Source organism: Rousettus aegyptiacus, unplaced genomic scaffold, assembly GCF_014176215.1.
Source record: "Rousettus aegyptiacus isolate mRouAeg1 unplaced genomic scaffold, mRouAeg1.p scaffold_m13_p_8, whole genome shotgun sequence".
Taxonomy (NCBI): Eukaryota; Metazoa; Chordata; class Mammalia; order Chiroptera; family Pteropodidae; genus Rousettus; species Rousettus aegyptiacus.
The window spans coordinates 3,955,685-3,980,596 of record NW_023416311.1 but is presented as its reverse complement, the minus strand read 5'-3'; the positions used below and the strand labels follow the sequence as shown (position 1 = coordinate 3,980,596).

Genomic DNA, 24,912 nt, shown 5'->3' with positions numbered 1-24,912 from the left:
AATGTCAATGTCAAAAGAAAAAAAAAAAGCTGGGAACTGTTCTAGACATTAAAGGAGACTAAAAGTAGGCAAGCATATGAAATGAAGGATGAACGTTGACCACGGCGTGTCAACCGTGTTGACCATGGTCTAACACGAGGAGGGTTAAGTAATAAAGGACATTTTGGCATAATGAGAGAAGTCAGAAAATGGACTGAATGTCAGATGAGAGTCAATGCTGACACCAATTTTATGTTTGACTTGACAGTTACATAATTATACTGTAGCTGTGTGTTACGATGTTTTGTTTAGGAGATATATGCTCAAGTATCTAGGCATAGAATTTATGCTGCCGGCAGCTCACTGTCCAATGGTTCTGAAAGACTGCCCATGCACACACAGACACAGAGGAGTGAGGCCGAGGCAGGAAAGCAGCGGCAGGTTTACCAGCTCCAGGGGGAGTATGTGAGCTGAGCACTCCTCCAGTTCTGCAGGTTTGAATTTTTCAAAATAAACAGCTCGGGGGAAACAAGTCATCCTCAGAGTTATAGATACAATAATTCTAATGAGAAAATTGCAGAGTAATGATTTCAGACAAAGTGACACCCATAAACATCCAAAATGGCATCCTCAGTCCTCTTTCAAATTGTCTTTTGGTGGAGGAGCGGGTCAAGTCACACCTTAAATTTCTTTAAAAAAGGGCTGGGGAGAAAAGAAAGTGCTAATAGGGTAGGGTCAGAGTAAAACAGTGAATATTTGACGATCCCAGAGCTGCTAGTCAAAATCTTCTTTCAAAATGCTTTAAGTTTTAAAAGATTTAAGTTTCTCATTTCTTGATAAACCACCAGGAACAGGGTGAGGGACCTTGAAATCTATACTGTTTCTGCAGCATTAAAATGTGTAGCTCAAGTTATAAAAAATGGTCACCTGTTCAGCAACTGACATCCTCCTATTTGGATCAACATCTCGGCCCTCTAACTTGGCTTTCACTCTCTTCCACACACTCACTGCATACGAGTTTCTCTCCTGCACAGCTATGAAGCAATGGAAACATATGTACGTCAGTCAGACTACTACTACTTTGTATAAATATTTAAGGCGACCTTGTTCTAAATAATCACCTTTCCCAGTTTTAGGGTCTCTGACGGCCTTTTTAGGACTACAAGCAACACTCTTGCCAGTTCCCGGAACCGCGCTTGGTGGAGTATCTGCTGATGTAGCAAGATTTTTCTGCATTAGCTTTCTAGCATTCTGTGACATGACATCAGGTTGAGTCTTCTGGCCAGTGTTGCTTCGGACTGCTATAGAGAAAGAGAGGCGCAAGTCGCATGTGAACGGAAAGTAGAGGGGGACCGACAGCAGACAGCAGGGCGGTGCTCTCTCAATCATCGACTACAGAAGGGCGGCCTTGAAAATTGATATAATTTCATAACCTTAAAGACCGTATCCCTTGAAACAGAAACTGACTTCCTAAAAATATAGCCTAAATAGATTTTCAGATGCAAATTTATACAATGATGCTCCCTGGCTCATTGTGGCATCAAAGAACTATAAATAACTGTCCAGCAATGCAAGATTAATACGGTAAAGTCACAGAATGCCATATTGTTTGGCCATTAAGTCGTTGAAAAACTATAATGACAGGGAAATTAGCCATTTAATAGTAAGTGGGAAAAGGCAACATTCACGGAAATGTTCCCAGTTGACGAATATGTGTGTGCATGCTTAGAAAAATCAATCGACAAACAAACTGTGGGTTTTACCTCTAACTGGAATAGAACTACATATTTTTTATTATTTTTCTAAATTTCCCTAAAAAGAATATATTTTATAATCATATAATGAATTATTTAAAGACTATTTGAACACAAGTACTTTTAAAATTAAGCCAAAATCTGTTCGGTTTGCAATATGACGCAATTTAAGGAAACCCTTTTTAAAAAAGGTGATAACTATAAACACGTTAGACACTTATAGTATATTTAAAAGTCTTAGCATCTATATGTAGGTTAGTGACAGATCAAGATTCGGGTCTTTTTGAAGTAGGGAGTCTTACCTGCAGCAAAGGATGGCTGATACGTAGCCGATGACGTTGGACTTGAACATTCATTTGTTGCATCAGTGATTAAGGGTGATGCAAAACTCACTAAATTATTATAGATACTGAAAAACAAGATAAAATAGCTTATTTATTAAATGTTTTACCATATAACAGCTCATAAATATGAATAAAACAAAAAATTAAACGAATTACATAAACAAAACTGACTACACCAGAGATTCTGCTTTTATTTTAAATTTACGCCAGAAGGCACTCTTACCTCTGACTCTGTGTTTTCAGTTCTTTCAAAGTGGGAGTTATTTCTTGGAGCATTTCAACATGTTCTTGACTTCGCACCTGACCCATAGCTTGGACTAGTGTAAACAGCACCGTCTGAATGTTGTCTTGCCACGATTTATATTCACCCAAGAACTGCCTAACACTGTTCTCATAGGGGACATCTTCACCATCTGCCAGAGCAGCTTCCTCATCCTAGAATTCACATTAACGATTAAGAAAAGCCGGTGTTTGTTTCAGTAATTACTCTTCAGACAGTATCCTTTTGAATAACAGGGAATAAGTGTTTTCCGAAGGTCAATTTGTTTAAACCACTTATTACCATTTAACTCCTTTTCTATAGGAATCTTTTTTCCAGCACAAAATAAAAATTCTAAATAAAATAAATCCTAAAATTAAATGATGCACTGTTCTGTAATGATCAAGTAACTGTGCCTTTTCTGGGAGCTCAATTAGTTTCCTCATTAACTATATTATGTAGGAGACTGGAAAGAAGAGACCATATTTTGGTCATTATGGAGGCAAACTACATGAGTGTGGGGGTGAGGATGGGGAAGAGGAGAGGCTGGAGATCTAAACGCTCTGAGGCTAAGTTCAAGTTTCAGCGCTATTATATACTAAATGACTTTGCTGAATTAGTTCCTTTAAGCCTCTCTTTTTCTGTGTACAAAATCAGGATGCCACTGACTACTTAAAAAAAATAGTTGATGAAAACACAAATTAACTCAGTTACAAACAAACTGGAAGGTGTGACATGACAGAAATGGTTTCTGTTCATGTCATATAAATACAGCTACTTGTAATTCTATAAAAAGGGGAAGTAACTGTGTGTCACAGTCGTTAGTCTTACCTTAGCCATTGCTTTCAGGAGATGTTTGACATCTCCAAGCTGCCGGTTATGACCAGTGAGCACAGTCTTTATATTGTCAACCAGACCCTGAATTGTTTCACAGACTGTTTCTATCTGTTGCTCTTTCTCTGTCTGAACTGCTCTCTGAGTAGACATATCCTGGGTCAATTGTTTGTGTGCTGACAAAAGCCATTCAGAGCTGCCAATGGGATGTTCAAGACTAGTATCCTAAATAGAAGAAACAGTTGTTTGATTTTAAGTATCTGTTGGAATATTACATTCTTTTCATCATCATTACCGCCACCATCACCATCAAAAGGTAACTCAAACTAACACAAAGAACCTCAGTTGCCAGGTCATGAATTACCTACGAAATAGTTCTCAACGAAAATTTAAACGATCTATGAAATGCAAAGACTTTAAACTTTTTTGCATAATCATTCAGGGAATAAATGCTTTAAGACCTAATAAACATTATCTGGAATAACACAAATGACCCTTTCCAGGACCCTAAACTCCCTGTAAGTCACTCTTTAAAACCCAACCAGAGCTTCCTAGTACATAGCCTAAACCCTTTCCACAAAATATAAACACTGAATTTATCAACTTGATATTTCTGGCCTTAACTCACCGGTCCAGCACGCATCTTCCACCAGCCCCTGCTGCATGCTACGCTGTTCTCAGCGCGCCTGAGTCCTTTGCTATACGCTCTCTCCCGCCTTCCCTCTCAACCCCCACAGTACCTCTGAGAATCCTTTCCACTTTTTCATTCACTGTATTATTTGTGTAAATAACAAGTTTCTTAGAGGCTACGAACAAGACTGAATCATCGCTGTATCCCTCAGAGCACCTTATAAACAGTACACACGCAATAAATGTAAACAGAGTGACTATATTAAATTGATTTCAGTGTATAACACTGGCTTTATCATCGTAATCACCAAGTCTACTTGACCACGATTCAAAACTCACCACTCTCTGTAATAAACGAAGCTCTAACTCAGAGACTGAACTGTTAAACTGTGATGCAAATGAACACATTTGTTGGCAACGTTTGATTAGTTCAAATAATGCCGTGTCCAGGTTTAAGGCTTCTGCGGTTCTAGTTCGTAAACTCTCAAAATGGATGATGTTGCTGCAGAGGAAAGTGACCTGTGTAGAGGCAAAAGGGGAATGAAACCACCACAATGAGGAGAAAAATGCAGTTAATGAAAAAATACTACCTATTCATTGCCAGAATTCAGGATCAGAATGGGTCCTGAAAATGTTATGTATTCATATGACTCTTTTGAAAAACAGACCTAATCCTCTTTTTGTTGTTGTTGTTGATGCTGTTAGGTCCAGTGTAGCCTAGCGGCATTAGATAACCTTCTACATGACTGTTTTACAAAAATAATTTACTCCAAAAGAAAACTGTTATCCCATTCAGCTGCCCTTTGTGCTATGTCCCAATTTCAAGGAGGAATGTTCCCTTTCTGCTTCTACTCCTGCCTCGCTTCACAATAAAGGTCACAAAATGCTAAGCACATATTTGACAATATTAAGCATATTGTTTAAAGTAGGTAATAGTACTGTGATTATATTTAAATGGTTCTCATCTTTACAGATAATATTTACAGATAAAATGACAGAATATTTGGGATTTCCACGAACTATGGGATAGGAAGGAGAAGTAGGAAATATAGAGGAAATAAAATAGGACTAAGGCAATAATTATTAAATTTAGGTGATGAGTATATGGGATATGGAAATTATTATTAGTTTATTTGCACCTGATTGAAAATTATATGATAGTGTTTAGTTTTTGATGCTCCCCTCCCAATCACAACAAAGTTAATCCACAACCTCTGGCAGAACACTAAGTCATAAGACATTTCATTTGTCACATGAAAAAATAACATTAAAATCTTTGGATCACCTTAGTTGCATATAAAGAGTACCTCAGATAAATAAGGAATTGAACGCTTGATTTTCCAACAGAGGTTGAATCCACTTGTTTAACTGGGTGGCATAAGGGTCTAGGGAAATAACCGACTGGAACGCTGCCCCCGCCCAAGGCCCATTGGTCCCTCTTGCCAGGGCTGTAAACTGGGGAGTGGGGGTGGGGGGGAGGGGCGTGGGGCACTGCTCTCAAGCTCCCCCTACTTATCCAACATGTACCACCCAATCAGCTACGCAATCCTGCAACCAAAAACAAAGATGGCGTACATGGGCCCCAATACCTGACTTGCTCTTTGGCTCTCTTTAAGGACAAGATTTCTTCTTTCAGCTATCGTTGTTTCAAAATCTTGTAGTACGGGTGCCAGTGCTGGGTTGGCACCACCCGCCCACTTGAGTCGTTGTTCAATACTTGCTTCAAGTGCTGCCAGCTTCTCCTATAAAAGCCATCAGAATCTCGGTGAATATTTGACTCTCTCCACTTTGTGGCTATTGAAAATTTTATATAAATATAAGAAATTCAAAACAAGCAGGGTGGGGCATACATAATTTAGAAAACATCTTTAACAAACAGTCACCTTTTAGAATTAATTTAGATTTCACTTTGAATACTAAACATGTCTGAGGAAGTAAGAATTCACTTTCGGTATACTGTTTTAAAATTTGAAGTTTCTTTTTTAAACAGTCTTTATAACAAAACACCTGCTACATCAAATATTTACTGTTCTACATGAGCTATCTTTAAGAAAATCCACTATACTTTCGATTGTGAAAGATGAAAATCAGATTTCCAGAAATTCAAATTTATGAATAATAGTAAAAATCTATTCAGTTGTATTCAACATTTCAGGTGGAGGAATTCACATTCTCTCTTTTCCCTGCCTTTCTCTCACACACATCCTCCTCTAAAATCAGAAAAAAAAGGGCAAGAGTTCCTTCTCCTAAGTTGAAAACTGGGACCAATATGCTGTAGAGAAAAAATATTTCGATCTTCAAAAAAGTTTCATTAAAATTTTTTTAAATATTTAGGAAGTAATTATATTTATTCTATACTAATATTCATTTATAAAGAACGTAAAAATGTCAGATACTATTGAGTACATAAAGTATAAGAATACACGATGTATGTATACATGTAACCATTATCAAGACCAGGTTCTCTTATTTGAAAAAAGGAGGCAAGATTAAATATTTGGGTGACATGACAGAGAAATAGTCAATTGTCACAGTTTGGAAAAATGTTTTGCTGCCTCTGACATCACAAAATCCCATTAACGACACAATAAAGGTAAGAAATGCCTAAGCTTATCAGATATTAATAAGCTAGAAATGCTTGCTTATATACATTTCAGCAAACAAATTACGTATTCAAGTTTTTCTAATCACTAAGGTTCCCTTAATGTATAAAGGCATAGTAATCATCAAATTCAGTAGAAAACCTGAAATATTTAGTATATCTCTACTCCTCATTCAAAATATACTGCTACTGTATGATTCAATTACCTGGGAGGGAAAAAGAAAATGAAAACATGTAAAATTAAAAATAAAAGTATAAAAGTTATTCTCCTTTGGCTTAGAAACCGAGGAGGGCACGTAGATAAACTGAAGAACACAGCACTAACACAGTGTCGCTTATTTCTAAAAGAAAGAAGTCCTGGAAGATGTGACAGAACATACCTGAACTGTTGCAATTGAAGTTTCGATCTGGCTCAGAGTGTGAAGTTTCTTTTTCATGCTGGTTAGGATGGCAGACCGCGGGGGCGGCGTGACTGACATGGCTTGGGGTCTGTTGATGAGGAGATCTTCATGCTGCCACTGTTCAAAGAAAAAGAAATGGAATAAAATCAGCAACAACAACAATAAACTTTAGATAAACAAGGGAAGGGAGCTGTGTGTTAGGACCTGGCAAGACAAAAACCCAACTGCAGCAAAGTGGAGTGAGCAGGAAAAATAGAAGAAACATTACAAAAGAATCACAACCAAACTTAATTAAGTGTGTGTGTGTGTGCACGCGCACGCATATCAGGGGAAAGCCAAAAAAAATTAATAAATAAAAAGAATCACAATAAGGTGAAAATTTTCCTAAGGTAGAGACTAGCTGATAAAATTTCTTGGATCAGTGATATGCAACATCAAAATAGTAATTCTGAAGATATGTCCCACTCTATGTAAAAGTCTAGTACACAATCCCCCCAAAAGATAACCTCCGGGTAAGAGGCTGGAGCAGGGGTGGTGGCAGGGAGGGTTGTGCAGCATGGAGGCTAAGCAAGGTACCGAAAGAAACAATGGCAGCGGCAGGCAAGGGAAGATATCTCCAAGTAGAGAACCTAGAAGTGACACAAAATGGCAGGCAACTGTTGACAGAGGATCGAGCCATCCCGTATGTTACAAGGGTGGCCCCAGGAGGCCCAAGAGATATTCTGGTTTCAATTTAAAAGTAATATACTTTGTGCTGACAGCTTAAAATGTATTCAGATAAAACTGAATGGAGTTTCACAATGCTTTCCATACGGCTGTCAACTTTAAGGGAATAAATTCCAAAATGTATAAAACTCTCAGTATTACATTTTTTAGAAGTAAAAAAAATTCCAGAAACACATCCCAATGTGCTAGAGGGACTTACTATATAATAAATGCAATTTCGGAATTTGAATTAATTACTTTTCTTAACTTACAAGCTAAGAGAACAGCCAACAACAAAACTGCAAAGAGAAGGAAATACGGGTTCCACATACTGGGTGAAACCACCAACTCCACTACTGGGAAGTGTATTCCACATAAAAGAAATCACTGTGTGTGCCCGAAGAAATCCCAGAAAAATGTAGTCCCCAGACATGACTCCATGCTACAACTTGTTTGACACTACTAACAATACTGAAGACTATACTTGGAAAAAAAAAAAACAAATAAGAAAAACAGCTACCATTTTTATTGTGCTTGATGTCTTACGTAGATCACCATTTTTAACCCCCATGGTCATTAACCTTTGAGAGAGGTACTGTACTCACCCCACAGATGAAGAAATTGGGAAGGTTAAACAGGTTCATATACCTGAAACCGAATCCATCTCACCCCTAACGCCTGCGCTGTCATCATACTGCCCCCATGCAATGAAGGACAAAAACAAGCTTCTGAAAACAATTCCCAGATGAGACAGATTTATGCACAGAGCTGTTATGTCAGCAGAGCATCAGAGAAACAGAAGTCACTTTAGAAATAATCTTAATTACATGTTAAATAAAACATATCCACATAACGAGCGTATGCGACCGTCGGAAACTGTATTTGCAGTACTTCTGACACAGAGTGGTTAGATTATACTAACCACAACAACACCGACGGGAGTAATTCGAATCACAGCTGTAAAACGCAAAACATCTCGACTACGTAAAAGAGAAACAAGGAGTAATCGGAACGCGCCAAAATGCCCAAGCTGGGTTTGCTCTGGGCTGGCACAATTCAGGAAGTTTAGGAATTACTCTTCTTTACATTGCTTTATCTTCTCCTAATTGTTCAACTTCCTCCACTGAGGGGAAGCATGTTATAAACGAAAATCCTTACTTGAAACATGGCGATGTGCAGCTGAACACGCTGCAGGCTCGTCTTGCAGGAGGAAATGCTGGTTTCCAGCCTGCGCACCAAGTCGTGCTTCTTCCAAGCGGTGTCATAGGAACTGGCCAGCACGGTCGCCCGGTTCATGACCAGCTGGGAGAACTTCCCGACCTGGATATTGTGCTCCACGGCTTTCTTACACAAATCATCCACGGAAACCTTGCTTTCAGCACCAAAATCCTTTGCCTCTACTTGAGCGATGATGTCTACACCAAGCGCGCTGATGAAGCTGCAGAGCGTGAGGCCCAGGGCCTGGTTGGGCAGCCCAATCAGCAGCTGCCGCACAAAGTCGGCTGTGAAGGCCTTGATGGGTTTGGCCATCTGGTCTTCGCTGAAACAGGAGTTTCGAAACAGGGTTTTCACACTGACGACCTGTACAGGCCCATTTACGGTATTCTGATCGTCAAGGGAACTGGATCCTGAAAAAGGAACACTGCCTTAAAGTACTTCGTGCAAAACTAAAATGAGGTAATAGTGATGCTTATTTATAAACTGAAGATTTGATGAGTGTGCAATTAAGATAAACCTACTTCATGCCGCCCCCTTCCAAAGTACTATGCAACTCAATCCAGCCTGTTGGAAGGTGCACTATTACCTGACAAAGTTTTAGAAAAGGTGCCACAGAGCCTGAAGAACTCCTTAATTGTCTGTAGTCTTTTTAGAAAGAAAATCTCTTCGAGCACCTGCCGGTGATTGTCGTCATCAAAAAAGTTGACCTGGGTGCTCCGGGCTTCCCTGATGATGTCGATCTTTCTCCAGGCTACGGGGATTTCCATCTTGTTTAACTACATAAAGGAAAGAAAAGAAAGTTCATTTCTCCTCTCTACCTACACTGAACAACTCTGATACACTTGTTATTTATAAAACCAAGTCAGTAGTTACCTTTTCAACTAATAAGCCAAAAGCAGTTTCAACTTGCGCAAACATGCCATCAAATGCTACCAAAAGCATCTGGCCAGCTGACATTTTTGGTGTCTCGTCAACTGAACCATTTCTTGGTTGGATTAATTCACCATATTGAGCGTGAAGTATTCTAGAAGAAAAGAAGGGGGAGTTATAACCCTCACTGCAGAGTAATAAAATTTAGGGGGAACAAGAAAAGTCAACAAGTCTCACAGATTGCATGCAAAGTCTAGAAAAAAAGTCTTTTTGCATTAAGGAAGCAGCATAATGACAGAATGGCACCTGACGTCAGTCAATGTGACGTCAATGGTTCCAATTCCATATCAGTAACTGTTCACGTGATTAAATTTTATGCAAACTTGAATTCTGACAATTCATAAATTCAAAAGTTTACGGATTTAACAACTAACTTCAAATTGCTAGAAATTATGATAAATATGCTGTGCAAATAATTAAATCACTATTTAGCTGACACGTTTATGCTATAATTATACTGATTCTTTTGTATAGTAAAACAACTACAAAGAAACATGAAAATATTAAAAAACTTTGAACGCAGGATAACAGAAAACATCAAGGAATTATTATTACCTTTTTTGCTGAAATAATGGTACCATGAGTAAGAAAAATAAGTTGGCATTTTAGGTATGTACCTCCTATAGTATTTAGGAATGAAAGGGTATTTGCTGCAAAAAAGTTGAGGCAGCACAACTTAAATAAGACTGACCAGAGACAAGCAGGTGATCACCAAAGCTGATGAAATGGGGTTTCATTATACTATTCTCTATCCTGTCGTACACCTTTGATTTTCCCACGGGAGAAAGTGTGGTGGGACCATTCGAATTCTACCCTCTGAATTATACTTTCTGGAGCGCGCTTGGACACAAGAACAGCAAAGAAAGAGGTCATGAGTCACCAGGGACAAAGGGGCTCAGGGCCCAGCTGTGGCTACGGTACGTGGCTGGAGCAACCACCCTGCCTCCCTACAGGTTCCAAAGTCAAACTGTTTTTCTGGATTTAAGATATGAGAAATACGGCATTCATCTGAAGTAAAGTGTATACTCCACTAGCTAAGCGAACTGGCTAAGAGGCTTCCACAGGGCTCCAAGGCCTGGCTCGCAAAACCCCACACTCCCCCTCGTGTGCACGTCTGGTGAAGCGAGAGCACTAGGGGGACGTGAGAATGCACGTGATAAACACACGTGGAACTACGCACACGCACAATACTCAAAATGAGTGCACGTGTTACCGTCAAACCTTCGCCAGCTCAGCACACTGATTCCCACGTCATCTGCGTGGCGCTACTACGGCCCTGGAAGGACGCGGGACGCTAGCGCCGGGGTGGAGATGACGTGCACACGAGACCCTGCCCACTTTTTTTTTTTTACGACTTCTTATGAATCCACAGTTATTTTCAAATACAAGGTTTTCTTTTTAAAGGTACGTGCCTAAGCATTTCTAAGTAACCGTATCCGCTCTAAAAATGAACAATAAACTCAAACTAACGTAAGAGCTCAGAGCCCTTGGCTGGCTTCCCCGTGTCTTCCAGAAGGCACTGGGGCCCCGCTGGCATGCACTTGCCTGGCCACGTCGATGTAATGCGCGTGTGTTTCTTCCTCGAGTCCCATGGCTGCGTTTCTTAAATAGGCCTGAAGAGATTCGACAAGAGTCTGCAGGGGAACGCCATCGGTGGTCTGCTCAATGAGACCGTCCAGCTCGTGAAGCATACTTTCTAACGTGTGCTCTCCTTTCATTAAACACCTCAGTGCTTCTGGAAATATGATTTGCCGGAAATTTGAATTTAATTCCTATAAATATGTGAGAAATACAATTTAATGTTTTCTGAGTTTTGTTAAGTTACTGCCATAATTTAAGAACAAACTTGATGCAACTGTAAACAAGTTATGGATATAAACCTCGCACTGATCTCTTAAGTGACTGCTTCAGTAACGTCACAAAGGAGGACGTCAAAGTGCTTTCCTGAACTCAAGAGATGAGACATATAATTGTTCAATACCTAAAACCAACTTAAAATGTAAGCCCCATTTAAAAGTGTTCACCTGAAGCGAGGTGTACACTCCATTAGCTAAGTGAACTGCCTCCGATGCTTCCATGGGGTTCGGGATGTCCAGGTCCTGGGGCACCAGGTGGCACTGCTTCAGTAACTGAACCAGGCAAGTGACGTTTCCGCTCATACTGCAGAGCTCCTCCAGGAACCAGGCTCCATCCCGAGAAGTCAGATCAACCAGCTGCTCTCCGGCACTCGAAGCTGCCCCTTCCATCATCAGGTTACGCCTGCAAGTGACAAACGTTTGTATAGTGAAACGGACCTAGCTAGATTCACACACAAACAAGAATACATCAAGATCTTAAAAAAAATAAATCAGCTATAACACTGGGCAAGACGAATGAAAGTCAAAGAATATCTTAAGTTTGAGAGTAAACAAAAGACACATAAAATTTCAATAAGCATCAATATTCCTAAGACAATGGATGAGATGGTCTCGGTTCGAGGCCAGCTAACTCTACCTTGTGAGGGTACAAAGGGCGGAAATGATAACACTCGCTAGACTCAAAGAGCCTTCTTCTCCATTCTCGTGAAGGAACACTTTAATGCAACGTTCAATTTCTTTCAACTGATCTTCACAAACGGGCACCGTGACAGCTTCCTGTTTCAAGCGCTCCACCTGTCTGATGAGTCTGCTGTTTATGTCGGCTGCGAACCGCTGCAGGGTCATCTCGGTGGCAGTGATGAACTGACACACTGTTGGCGGTGGCTGGGGGGCATACTGCATTTCATATCTGTATGACATGAGCAGAAAGAGGTGTCGGTTTATAACATAACAACTCCCTACTTGTAAATAAAGTTCATGCTTTACAAAATACTGCATACTGAATATTGCATCTGATCCTCCAACAGTGAAGAGCGGGATTCATTACTTCCATGTTACAGTTAGGAAAGTCTCAAGAGCCACAGTGATGTCCTAAGATGACTCACTGGCGACAGAATCAATGTTTGCGTTTAGCTCTCTTTACCTTGGATCCCACCCACCACTCTTACACTGGGATACATTTTAAGATATTAGGAAAAACCATTGTCTTATAAGGGAAAGCGTGAATCAAATTCTCCTGAGACCAACACAAAAGAGACTCCAGTCAAATTCCATCCATCAGCCACTTGTTTCAAGAAAAATTATTATGCAATTAAACAACTGAACAGTACTGTGCCTCCAACCCCGAGAAGCGCGCGAGTGCTACCAGCTCACTTCCTGTAGAGCTCCTGGCAGCGCTCCACGGTGGTGCCGCACACCAGCTCCTCCATCCAGGCCTTCCACTGCTCGATGCGGTGCTTCTGAAATATGGCCTTCGGGTACTGCAGGGCCACGGTCGCGTAGTGATGCAGCTGCTCCAGGCAGCCTCGGAGCACCGAGCGCCTCTGCTGCAGCAGCGCGCCGACCTCCCCCTCCAGCTGCTCGCACTGGCTGATCAAGTGGGCCTGGCCCGCGTTCTGCAGGAAGGCCGTCGCTGGCACGTAGCTTGGAGGACCTTTCGGTAAAAGATAATTATAAATCGCGGTGAAATCATTTCAACTCGGCAGTCCTCACAAGGGCGCACAAACCAGAACCCCACACATCAAGACACAACCACGAAAGTCACATGCTCATGTGTAACTAAAATAAGTCAACTCATACCAAGGTCCATTTGTGTGCTTATCTCCTGAAGCAAACTTGCAAGCTGTGTTGCTTCTAAATTACTGAATGCAGCCTGATAATGTGTTATCCACTGTTCAAATTCATTCAGCTTCACCTGGATTGCTTCCTGAACAGCCCTTTGCTGAGTCTGTAGTTGGGTATGTTCAGAATACCTAGCAGAAGAGGAAAAAAATTTAAAAACTGCTTTCACGATCCTGACTTTGCTCATACTTGGGACTGCCTGATGTGCGCCTTTTCAATCCTGAGGATGCTGATCAATATCCCTTACTTCTCCGGTTTACCCTGACCCCATAGTTCCTTCAACTAAACTTACAATGTTCCGAGCAAAACTCTACCACACCTGTCAGGTTCTGAGTCATTAAAAGGTAAAAAAGACTTCTGCTTGATGAATCTTATCACCTTAGAGCCTCATGCAGCCTCTGGAACCTGCATATTCAAGTGCCCTTCACTGAACACCTGCTGTGTGTAAGGTTCCTTCACCTAGATCAGGGGTCCCCCAACTCCCAGGCCATAGCCGGCATCGGTCCATGGCCTGTTAGGAACTGGGCCGCACAGCAGGAGGTGAGTGGTGGGTGGGCCAGAAGAGTTTCATCTGTATTTGCAGCCAGCAATACCACTTCAGCTCCACCTCAGATCATCAGGCATTAGAGTCTCAGAGGAGCACCGGTCCCGGGTGCCAAAAAGGTTGGGACCACTGACTTAGATCACTCTAATTTAATGGTTAAAAACTGCCATTATACAAATGAATTAGGATTCAGATACAAGCTATAGAAAGAAAACCAAAACCCAAGATTTTCTGAATCCCAGCTGAGTGTTCTAACCACTATACCCATCCATCCTTCAAACTTACTCATTTAAATAAAATATAAGCAGAAAACTTGAGTGAGTTCTTATTTATTAACACTTAGAAACTGCAGTCCTTAGGCAAGCTTTTATCATTTACGTGGGATGCTGCAATAATTCTAATTAACTTGACAACGTTTACACAAATATGAAAATCCCCATTAACAGCACATATTTAGAAATGAGCTCGACACTTCTGAACCTGTGTTGTAGAGTGTGAGAAGGGTGATCCACTCCCTCGGCTCCTTCCAGAAACTCTATTTCTTCCAGCAGCTTGCCCTGCAGTTTTTCCACCTCCGTCAGTTGCTCCTGCAAGCTCAGGTACTCGTCCAAGCTGCTGTCCAACTTGGGGAGCACAACCAGCATCTCATCTCTGTTCTTAAACCAGTTCACCTGTGAAAAGACCGTAGTTATGGAGATTCTCACAGGGTCAGCCGAGAGACCGGACGAGGTCTGTCAGGAGCACATGTCACCCTATTTAAATCCCAACAAAACCCTGAGGGGGTGACAGCATCACCCATATTTTACAGCGGTAACTAAAGCGTCCAAGGTCACACAGCCATAAACTGAGACTTGGTTCCACATTGCCGCAAAGTTATGCTATGTCACGCCAAACAAAGTTAGCATCACTGGCTACAAGGATATAAAACCAAGACTGAGAGGAGGCTATCCGGCTAAAGAACACTGAAAACAGTCATTGGCAAACACAGTTCAGTCTATTAAAAAAGGGAAGACTTTGTCACATCCCTCACCCACCTCCCACGAGCGTGACTGCGCGTGTCTCGGTACGGCTGCATTTCGTGTAAGACGTCACATTGCCCTAATTCACTGCCGTCTCAATACAATACACTACAGTCTCGCAACAAAGTTTCAGAAAAACATTTCTACCTAACTTTTTCATGGATATGTTAACTATTACAAAAAGATGGCAATGACGTGGGGCCACGGGCTTCACCTTAATCTCAGCCACTCTGGAGGAGAAGAGGCTGCGGGTGATCTCCCGCTCCATCTCCCGCTTGCTCTGCTTGCTCTCGGCCTGCTGGCCGCCTCCGCCGTAGACGGCGCCAGCGAAGCCGGCCTCACCCCCCGCCGTCCAGTCCACCAGCGGGTCGTACACGAAGGCCTCCAGCAGCGTCAGCAGAGTCTCCCTGCCGCGCCGCATGATGTGTAGAACCTGGGTGCAGAAGCGTGTGAATTAAGTCTGGACGCAAACGTAGCTTCTCACGCGCGGGACATGTTGGCAAGAGGGACGCGGAGAGGTGGAAGAGGAAGCAGCGCACCTGCTCGCAGGAGAGCCTGAAGACGCCTTCCACCCCGGTCACACCCAGGGCCGTTTCGATGTTCTGCGTCATCCGAAAAGGCACTTTCTCGGGAACTCGAAGGCTTTTACCTTGAAGACAAATCACGACATTTTTGTCCTTTCACCAAAAAACATTTGATCCTCACATAAATGTAAAGTTCAAGTGAACGTTACCTTTCTCAAAGCAGACGTTGTAATCTATGTGAACGACCTCTCCAGTCGTCATGTCTATGAGCACGTTATCCAGGTGTCTGTCCCCAAGGCCAATTATGTACCCGACCATCGACATGACTGCGGTGGACCTGGCATACAACTGAGGAAGGAGGCAGGGAGCAAGGGAAGCACGTCAGCAGACAGCCTTCGACATGGACCTGATGCTCTAAAACTGACGAGTCCATAACCCTCCTCCCTCGTTTCTAAATAAACGGCTGGCACTTGGCAGGGCCGCCAAGCAGCTGCACTCAAAACCGGGGTCATGCTGGCCCGACCCGGTCATCGGAACACTGGAATTAAAAACACAGCTCCTCGACAGCCTCCCTGGTTTTCCCCTTTCTAAAGTTTTGATTCTTTTATTTCACCCACAATTCCCTCCGTTCTGCCCTCACAGAGTCACAGCCATGTTTCATAAATACAGGAGTGTACTATAAGGTTCAAATACAGATCTCAAACTTCCAAGTGTCGAGGGAGGCCGAGAGGGTGCAGCAGACAGCCAAGACAGGAAGCGGGCAGAGGAAACGACAATACTCACTACAGAGCAAAAACACACCTGTGTGACTCGCCACCATTCATCGGGGGTGGTGCAAGATGACCAAAGTTCTTTAGCAAGGAGATTCGGGGGCGTGGCCTCCATTAACTCTTCCAACACTGCCTTCATCACATGAAGGGGCCAATCCCGCCGAGACACATCCAGACTAAGGCCGACCGCTTTCAAAGCAGGCCCGATTTTACTGTAATAAAGTTCACTAGGACGGGGCACAATTCCAGGATTTTGAGGGGTTTGGTAGGAATCTTGAGCCTGTAAAAAAATTTTTTTTTAAGATCAGCTTTATTTAAATAAGGATAAAGATTCCTTTGAATGGAAAGTAGTATTTTTAAAATTAATTCTCCATGTCCCCAGGTGAATGCACCGAATAGTCAATTCTTCTGGAGTAAGTATCTTTCTTACAATCTACATGTTTTTCGCTTATTTAGGTACTTCTACTTTATTAAATACTTTGGCTTACTGTTACATTTCTTGAGGTTCAATTCAAACTCAATAGCCAAGTCACATTTATTTTTCTTTGTAACATGTAATTCTTTTTAAACTTTATCATTCATTTATGCACATTTCATTCTTTACCAACTTAATCATCAATATAAAATTAATAGATACTTAGATAAAAACTTGTATAGTCCTTCTCTAGTTCCCAGCTCGAATTTACCCTTCAATCATTGCTCTGTAGTCTCCTGTGCCTACTTTTAGAACCTGACTCCTTTCAAACTCTTGCCCCTTCCCACAGCTACCCTAATTAATTAGAATCATTTTCTTAGGCTAGATGTAGAAAACTGAGGTTGACACTGTTTAAAGTTTATCTTCATATCCATAGCACTTATACTACCGTTCCCGGCATATATTAAGCAGATACTTAACTAAAATGAACTCTAAATTAAACTTCTAGTGTAAATCAAAGTATAAATTTCACAGATATAAAAATAGGATGCCACAGTGTCTAACTCTAAATATAAAGCTGTGTATTTACATACTTAATTTAAAAGAACCTGGGTTTCGAAACTGTCTCTTATTTACAAATTTAAGACCCTAGTAAGCCCAATAAAAGGCATTAAGATACGAATTATCAAGTTCCTGAGTGATCGACAACCATGTTGCCATCCCCCTCCCATGTTTTTCTAGAATAAGATTAACCCAATGTCATTATCTCTGCCTCTTGAAACTTTATTTTTGTAAACTGTCCCTCAAAATCATCTTCCTAGACATTTAAAGTCTGTTCCTTAACTTTTACAAACTTGCAAAAATGCTCCAGTGCAGCAAGTCTAAAAATACTTCACACAGAACAGAGAACAGACTGACATATACACTGTGTAGGCACATTCAAACAAAAGGACGTGTACAACAGAATCTTTCTCAACCTTCTGGGCTTGTAAGGCAGCGTCTCGCTGTTGCCACCGTTTGTAAAGACCAAATAAGGGCGTGGCTCCGTCCACCCACTGGATCAGCCCGGACCGCGTTCCCAGCGGTGTCACGGAGTAGTGCCGCGCATGGAAACGCGGTGTTTCCTGGCGATTGATTGTAGCAAACATAGTATTCACGATAGACAGAAACTGCATTATTCTCTCATCCAGATGTAAATCCTCCAATCCTACAAAAACAAAGAGTAGTTAGAGCAGGTGACCAAATGGGGTGAAGTGTGATGGGATGGGGCTGGAAATGGGCCACTTTTTGTATCTTTCTCAAATAGCAACAGCAATCAAGACATGACAGCCAAAGAGGCGCACTGAGAGCTACAGAGAACCTTCTCAACAATCACAAGATGTTAGACACTAGCATTCTCAGCTGTACCTCAACTGCCCTGTTTGTACAAGTTCCTAAGCAGAGAGACAGGTGGACCTGGAAGCGCTGACTCCTCAGCATCCAGCCACTTCCATTCAAAATCACGTAAGATACAGGACACTCCCGGCCGATCAGGGCATACAGAAATTTATCTGAAACAATCCTCTCCTACCACGCATGCGCGGAAAGCATCGATAATCAGACTAACACTCTTCTTTTAAATCCCACCTTTGAAAAGATAAGGATAGCTCTTCCCATCTGAGCCCAGAAAGAGAAGTTTCTTTGGCTTGGTTTTGGTAGGTAAGATTGTGATGGTTCCGCCCACGCTGTGGATTGTGACAGTGTCTCTGGCGGAGACTTCTCCAGGAAGAGCAATTTCAGTGTTGGTCATGGCAGCCAGCCATGGGCTGATTTCTTCAAGACGCAAGATGTAACTTGCACGTTTCTGTGCTCTCTGTTGCAAACTCAGCATTATCTGCATTGATAAGATGGGAAAAACAAGTTTATATTGTCATTGCAACATATTTTCGTCCATTCAATTTGGCAGAAAAGTAACCTTACAATGCCAGTACAAATACCTCTTGTTCTAGCCCCTATGTTTAATTCGGTGTTACATATCTGGGCCATCCTGGGAGCGAAACGCTGGTGAGCTAGTGTGTTCTAGGGGATTCCTTACTTTGTTCAGACCCCCTTCCACCTCCTCTGTCCAAACAAGCAAAGAAATCACAGCAAAAAAGAGATCACTGCTGTGATGATAAAATCCAGGGCTCGTAGACTAATTCTCCACTGCTAAGCTATGTCTGACCAATGCCCATACGATCAACTCAGTCTTTACGGTAAAGCATAAAGTGTAGCCAGTGTTAGCTATCAGGCAGACAGAGCCTTTGGAAGCCACTTGAAATGTTGGTAACAATTCAGAGCTCTGAGTACTTGAAGTATTCAGAAAAACACAACTCCTTCTAAACAATTCACAGGAAGCAGAGCACACGGACAGTTGTGTCCCTAACCTGTAGCTAACTCAATTACCTACACCTGAATTAATGAATCCTCGGCTGTGCTTAGACGTGAAAAAATTTTAATCCTTAGCGAGCTTTGTTCATATAAGGAAAAAGACAACTGGGAAAATCCCAAGTATCCACTGACAGGACAATGGATAAATTGTGATATTTTCCCATAACAGATCAATGATCAGCTGCACACAAAATATGGATCATAAGGAAAAAAACCCTAAGGCTAATAAATCCATCAATAATGGAAGTAGTAAACGCAGACACATATATACAATAAGATCGCCTTCATGTGAAGTTAAAAAGTAGGTAGAAAGTAAACAATATACCATTTGGAAATGCATTAATAAATAAAACTCCTTTTTAAAAAGTAAGTAATGTTTAAATTCAGAACAGTCATTGCAGAGAGAGAGATGTATCATTAGGGAGGGACGCGTGAGATTTCTAAAAAGCTGGATTTTTTTAAGCTGCACTACAGATAAAAGGGGAGACACAGGTAGTCTTTTTAAGGTTTAAAACTCATCTTTAAAATGAACACAATTAGCAAAACTTTTTGACTTATTTCACACACACACACAGAGTTTTAAAAATTATTCCATCTCCTCTAGGTTTCTTAGTTAATAGTTACTGAGAAGGTGACGGAGAAGCAAGAAACAGCTGTTAATCCACAGAGAAGCAAATTTTGACCATGCTGCACAGAAGTTCCACCCTTCATGCTGGCCTCGTCCTGGGCTTCAGGCCACTTCCTTCCATTCAGCAGCTTGCATTACTAGTTACACGTAGGTGTACTTTGTTTCTACACCGTATCTTTGAATAGTTTTCTCATCACCAAAGTTCAGGAAGGAACGGGAGCAATAAAGGTAAGCGATAAAGAAAGAAGGAAAAAGGAAAAGCAAGAAGCTACAGGAAATACACAGGTACCCCCAACTAATGGTGCTACTGCTATAACTGATAAAAACCGAAGAAAATGTAGAATTAAGGGAACCAGAATATCAAAGATAAGGATTCTCAAATATTTAAATACACAAATCATCCCCAAATAGCTTATGCAGAATTGATTTCAAAACAATGACTTATAAAAATCTATATAGGCACAAGATTAAATTTCTTAATCTTTTATGAGAACATAGCAGGCAATCGATATTTAGCTCAAGGCCAGAACCTCTTCCTTGGCTAATTTCTTACGGTACATACTTCCTTGGTATGAACCCTCTGCTGACCGAATTTGCCTCCCAGGCCCACTCACCCCCAAATTCTCCAAATGAAGAAAACACACTTTTCTACATTTCTTATAAGCAAGTGATCACAGGCTGCCTTCCATGGGCTTCCAAATTTTCTCATGTTCTGAGTAAAGACCGTGCCCTTATTTAAATGTTGTATCTCATAAGGAATTTCCCATTTTAGAGGCATTCTTGAGCTTTTTCTTACCTCTTTAAATGGAATCCAACTGCTTCCAGGCTTTGCGGGGTTTGAGGGTGTCTTCAGTTTCTCGAGGGCATTTTCAATCGCGTCTCCGTAGCTATCCTGGAACCACTTCTCGTGCGGCGTTTCCGCGGGGGCGGCAGTGATGCTGCGCACGTGCTCCAGAGCAAACACGATGGGCTTCATGAGAGCCGTGTGCTTCTCCCGCATGATCGCGATTTTCTCCTCTCTGACCAGGAAGAGTTTCATACAAATAAGGAACGATTTAAATGTATCAAGTGTAAATAAACGGTACAAAAGAATAAGGCAAAATAAGTAATAAAATATTAGCAAAGTAACTTACAACATGGCATTGTCAAAAATCCAGCATATAAAAAAGGCAGCTTCTCTTGGCAGCAAATGGTGCTGGGAAACTGGATGCCCACTTGAAAGAGTGCTGGACCTTATCTTACACTACGTGCAAAAACCCGCCTTGAAACAAATCAAATACCTTAGAGCTTAAAATTCAAAGCTCTTAGAAGAAAACACAGGGGAGAGGCTTCCGGACACTGGATTTGACATTGATTTCTTAGATATGGCACAAAGCACAGGCAACAGAAAAGAGGTAAACTGGGCTACATCAAAATAAAAACTTATGTGCATCAAAAGACACTATCAAGAGAGTAAAACAACACACAGAATGGGAAAACATGCACATTTTGGAAAATCATGTGTCTGATGAGGGATTACTACCCAAAATATACAGAGAGCTCCTAAAACTCAACAACTGACGACCCAGTTAAAAAATGGACAAAAGATCTGAATAAGACATTTCTTCAAAGAAGATATACAAGTAGTCAACAGGCGCACTAATAGATGCTCAACATTTTTAGTCACTGGGAAATGCAAATCAAGACCACAGTGAACTACCACTTTTCTCATTAGGATGGCTACTGTCAAAACAAAACAAAACAGAACATAACAAACATTGGTGAGAATATAGAGAAACTGAAATCCTCACGCACTTTTGATGGGAATGTAAAATGCTGCAGCCACTGTGAAAAAAGGTCTGGCGGTCCCTCTATAAGTTAAACACAGAATCACCATATGACCCAGCAAATCCACTGGACCATATAGAAAATAACTGAAAGTCCCAAACAGACATTTGTACATTATTTTTCACAATAGCCAGGAGCAACCCAAATGTCCAGTGAAAGCACACAAACAAAATGTAGCATATCTATACAACAGAATGTTACTCAGCCATAAAAAGGAAGACAATTCTGACACATGCGACATGAACCTTCTAAACACTATGCTAAGTGAAATAAGCCAGACACAAAAGGATGACTACTGCATGATTCCTCCTTACATGAGGTACTTGCGAGTAGTCAAATGCAGAGACGGAAGGTAGAATGACAGTGACCAGAGCTTAGAGGAGAATGGGGAGGTACTGTTTAATGCGGACAGAGCTTCGGGATGATGAATAAGTTCTTGGAATGAATAGTGGAGATGGCTGCACAATACTAAATGCACTTAATGCCATTAACTCATACATTTAAAATTGATTAAAACAACAATTTTTATGTTGTCTTACTGTCAAAAAAAAAAAAGAAGAGGCAGCTTCATTTCCAGAGTAAGTCGTGTGAGTGTGTGAAAACGTACTTGCGTAAGGTGTTGTTGTTTTGGACTCTCTTCACCTCGTCTTCAAGCTGCTGGATTCGTCTCAAGACGTACATGTGCTGCTGCAACAGCACTCCCAGCCAGAGCTCGTCCCAGAGAACGGTGACCCTGCGCAGCTCCGCCACGAGCATCTGGACCTGCAGACAGAGCACGTCCGAACACGCTCACCCACACGTCTACACACAGCACAGCTCTGCGCACACCGGCACTGCAAGTTAAATGTGTCTTCTGTTCACCATACAGTGAACCTTAATGAGCAAGCCTGCCTATGAACACAAATTAGCAAAACCAATTTTGATTCTTCTAAAAGCTTTGTTTCTCAAACACAAACCATGGCGGTTTTTAATGGATTTTGTTTATAGAGTTTTGGGCGGGGGGAGAGAGAGGTTAAATTATTGTTTTAAAACACATGATCGGGGTTTTTTGTACCTGTAACACCATAGTCGGATTTGCAGAGGACAGCTTATCTACAATTTTGCTGTAACAATCCTGCATCATGGCTTGGTCTTCATTTAATCCGCTTTTAGGTTCATCCTTATTGCTATCCTGGGAAGCAGGAGCACTTCCTCCCTCACACTCAGAAACCAGCAATTCTTCTCCTTGAATATTGCCAAGTAAAGTTGGAATTGCAGAGGAAAACTTATTTCCTATGAGGAAATGTGAGAAGAAGGTGTACTTTGGATGTTTCTCCCATGTGCACATGTCGAATGAGGGAAAACATTGATAATCAACTTAACTCCAGAGCACTCATTTAAATCTCACTGGTGTTCTGCGCACTGAAGTGACCAAAGATCATGGATAAGTCTGCCTTTCTACAAATTGAGCTTTTATGTTAATATTAAAAGCTAACAGAAGATACATGGAGGGAAAGTAACAAATAAGTCTCAACAAATAAAGTGTTCTCCCAGCCAGAGTCCAGAACTTGGTTCTAATCCTTCTCCACCAGTCATCTGGCTCAGTGAACGTGAGAGAGTAAGTCAGTTTCTCCATGCCTCGGTGGGTTACTGTGACACTGAAGACAATGTGCAAAGCGCATGTCCTAGTGCCGGAAAGCACTTACTCCTTCAAGAAATGGCTATTATGTCGTTAAAAAAACTATAAACTCTATCAACTCCAGAACATAAAGCTCAAAAAAATTGACCTAACGAACGTCATTTGCAAAATAATTTATAGAGTAGCAGTATCTTAATAGTCCATACCTGAGGCCTGCGATTCACTGCTAAGCGATATGGTACCCACTATTGCCGGGTACAGGATGAGGTGTGGGGAATCCTGGGCCACCCGGCAGAGGAGGTTGCAGATGCTTTGGCGCACATACACTTCAGGGTGGTTTAAGCGTGAGAAAAGCTGTGGAATAATTCCTTCGGGATAAGAAGACAGAAACATAAAGTTACTAAAAATGGTCAACATAGAAGATGCAAATGAATGAAACTGATGTATGCCAGCATTACTTATACTTAAGAGGGCCGCAAATTTCTCTGATAACAAAGAACCATATGCAATAGTTCTTTGAATTGTAAGTCTGGTTAGCTACAGAGATATAATCAAAATCCAGAGCAGTTAAAAAATGTTCCAGAAAAATGTGTTTTCTGTGAATGCCAGTAGAAGAAGGTAGACGTAGACAATTTTTCTAGAGGATATATGAACTTTTCGAAACACATTCAAATCATTAACATAAAGGAACTACTACTTTTTTACTGTCTCATACATCCTACCCAAAACCAATTTTTTTCTGACCCATCCTTTGGACCATCACCTCTCCACGGAGCAGTGGGTGTCGTTTCCAGGCCATGTTCCAGATACTGCCTGAGCTCGCCGGCGTGTTTCACGAGCAGCCTGAGCAACCGCAGCGTGGCCATCACGATCACGTCATCGGTGCTCTGCTCCGCTCTATGACTTAAATGCAGCCTCGGGTCATCTTCGTCCAAAGGAATCTGGGGTGATGTACGAAAGGAAGAAAGAAGAAAACGCTTCAGAGTTAAGCACCGCTGTCACATATTGGGAAATCGTTTCACAAAAACGTGGCTAAAACAGAACAGTGAGCTGCTACCTGACCAGCGTTGAGCTTGAGGAAAGTAAAGTATGCGCTGCAAGACAGTTTGTACAGGCTGAAGATCCGGTCTACAACTTTCCTCCACACCTTGATAACACCTTCTGTCGCGCTTTCGTCAAGTTCTGACAGCCACGGGCAGCTGGACAGTAACTGACGCCAGATGACGTCGACCATGTCATCCTCCTCATTATCTTCACTTTCTGTTATCTGAAGGGTTATATCTTCATCCTGAGGAAAAATTGGGCAAAAAAATGCTATCTTAAACACAAAGTGAAAAGGGAGGAAGGGACTCAATTTTCCCATCATGTGATAATGCTTTTCTCATTTATGAAAGAAATTACTCTATATTTAGTGTTAAACATGCTAAATCAATATCAATATGCTTCTCTTTATACTTATAAATGTAGCTAATAAAGGATATAAGCATTTAGCAAAGATCAAAGACTGATTTTTGCACATCACATATTCTAAGTCACAATATGATATTCTGCCTGCAGAAAACCAAACAATCTGTTGAAAAGCCAGAGGCTGAATGTATACAGAATAGTCACAACAGATCTTACTCTGTCCAGTACTGTACACACACATAGCCCCAGCTCTGCCAGACAATGATACATGCTCATGTCCAGAGCAAGAGCTGAGTCCATATGGTTTAGCTCAGCAAATAAAATCTAAACTTGTAAAGTCTACAATCAAATACTTAACAGTCATGCATTCTAGAATTGACAGAACTTTGAGAGGGGA

The 24,912-nt window shown here is 41.4% G+C and overlaps 1 protein-coding gene across 2 annotated transcripts in view; it reads right to left on the bottom strand.

Moving 5' to 3' along the window:
* Positions 1-24,912, bottom strand: part of SMG1 (SMG1 nonsense mediated mRNA decay associated PI3K related kinase) — an 86,612-nt gene that overhangs the window by 5,546 nt on the left and 56,154 nt on the right. For both annotated transcript variants that reach the window (XM_016156919.2, XM_036225869.1), the window contains 29 exons: positions 24,166-24,396; positions 23,872-24,049; positions 23,315-23,476; positions 22,545-22,762; positions 22,098-22,252; positions 20,460-20,682; positions 18,253-18,499; positions 17,604-17,833; positions 16,243-16,491; positions 15,651-15,789; positions 15,457-15,566; positions 15,132-15,350; positions 14,379-14,569; positions 13,313-13,485; positions 12,887-13,166; positions 12,150-12,422; positions 11,681-11,915; positions 11,202-11,428; positions 9,600-9,750; positions 9,313-9,502; positions 8,667-9,136; positions 6,783-6,920; positions 5,390-5,542; positions 4,140-4,319; positions 3,168-3,395; positions 2,301-2,512; positions 2,036-2,142; positions 1,101-1,280; positions 907-1,013 (listed from right to left, as the gene is read on the bottom strand). In XM_016156919.2, coding sequence (XP_016012405.1) covers positions 907-1,013; positions 1,101-1,280; positions 2,036-2,142; positions 2,301-2,512; positions 3,168-3,395; positions 4,140-4,319; positions 5,390-5,542; positions 6,783-6,920; positions 8,667-9,136; positions 9,313-9,502; positions 9,600-9,750; positions 11,202-11,428; positions 11,681-11,915; positions 12,150-12,422; positions 12,887-13,166; positions 13,313-13,485; positions 14,379-14,569; positions 15,132-15,350; positions 15,457-15,566; positions 15,651-15,789; positions 16,243-16,491; positions 17,604-17,833; positions 18,253-18,499; positions 20,460-20,682; positions 22,098-22,252; positions 22,545-22,762; positions 23,315-23,476; positions 23,872-24,049; positions 24,166-24,396 — 5,856 coding nt within the window. The remainder of the gene's footprint in view (positions 1-906; positions 1,014-1,100; positions 1,281-2,035; positions 2,143-2,300; positions 2,513-3,167; positions 3,396-4,139; positions 4,320-5,389; positions 5,543-6,782; positions 6,921-8,666; positions 9,137-9,312; positions 9,503-9,599; positions 9,751-11,201; positions 11,429-11,680; positions 11,916-12,149; positions 12,423-12,886; positions 13,167-13,312; positions 13,486-14,378; positions 14,570-15,131; positions 15,351-15,456; positions 15,567-15,650; positions 15,790-16,242; positions 16,492-17,603; positions 17,834-18,252; positions 18,500-20,459; positions 20,683-22,097; positions 22,253-22,544; positions 22,763-23,314; positions 23,477-23,871; positions 24,050-24,165; positions 24,397-24,912) is intronic.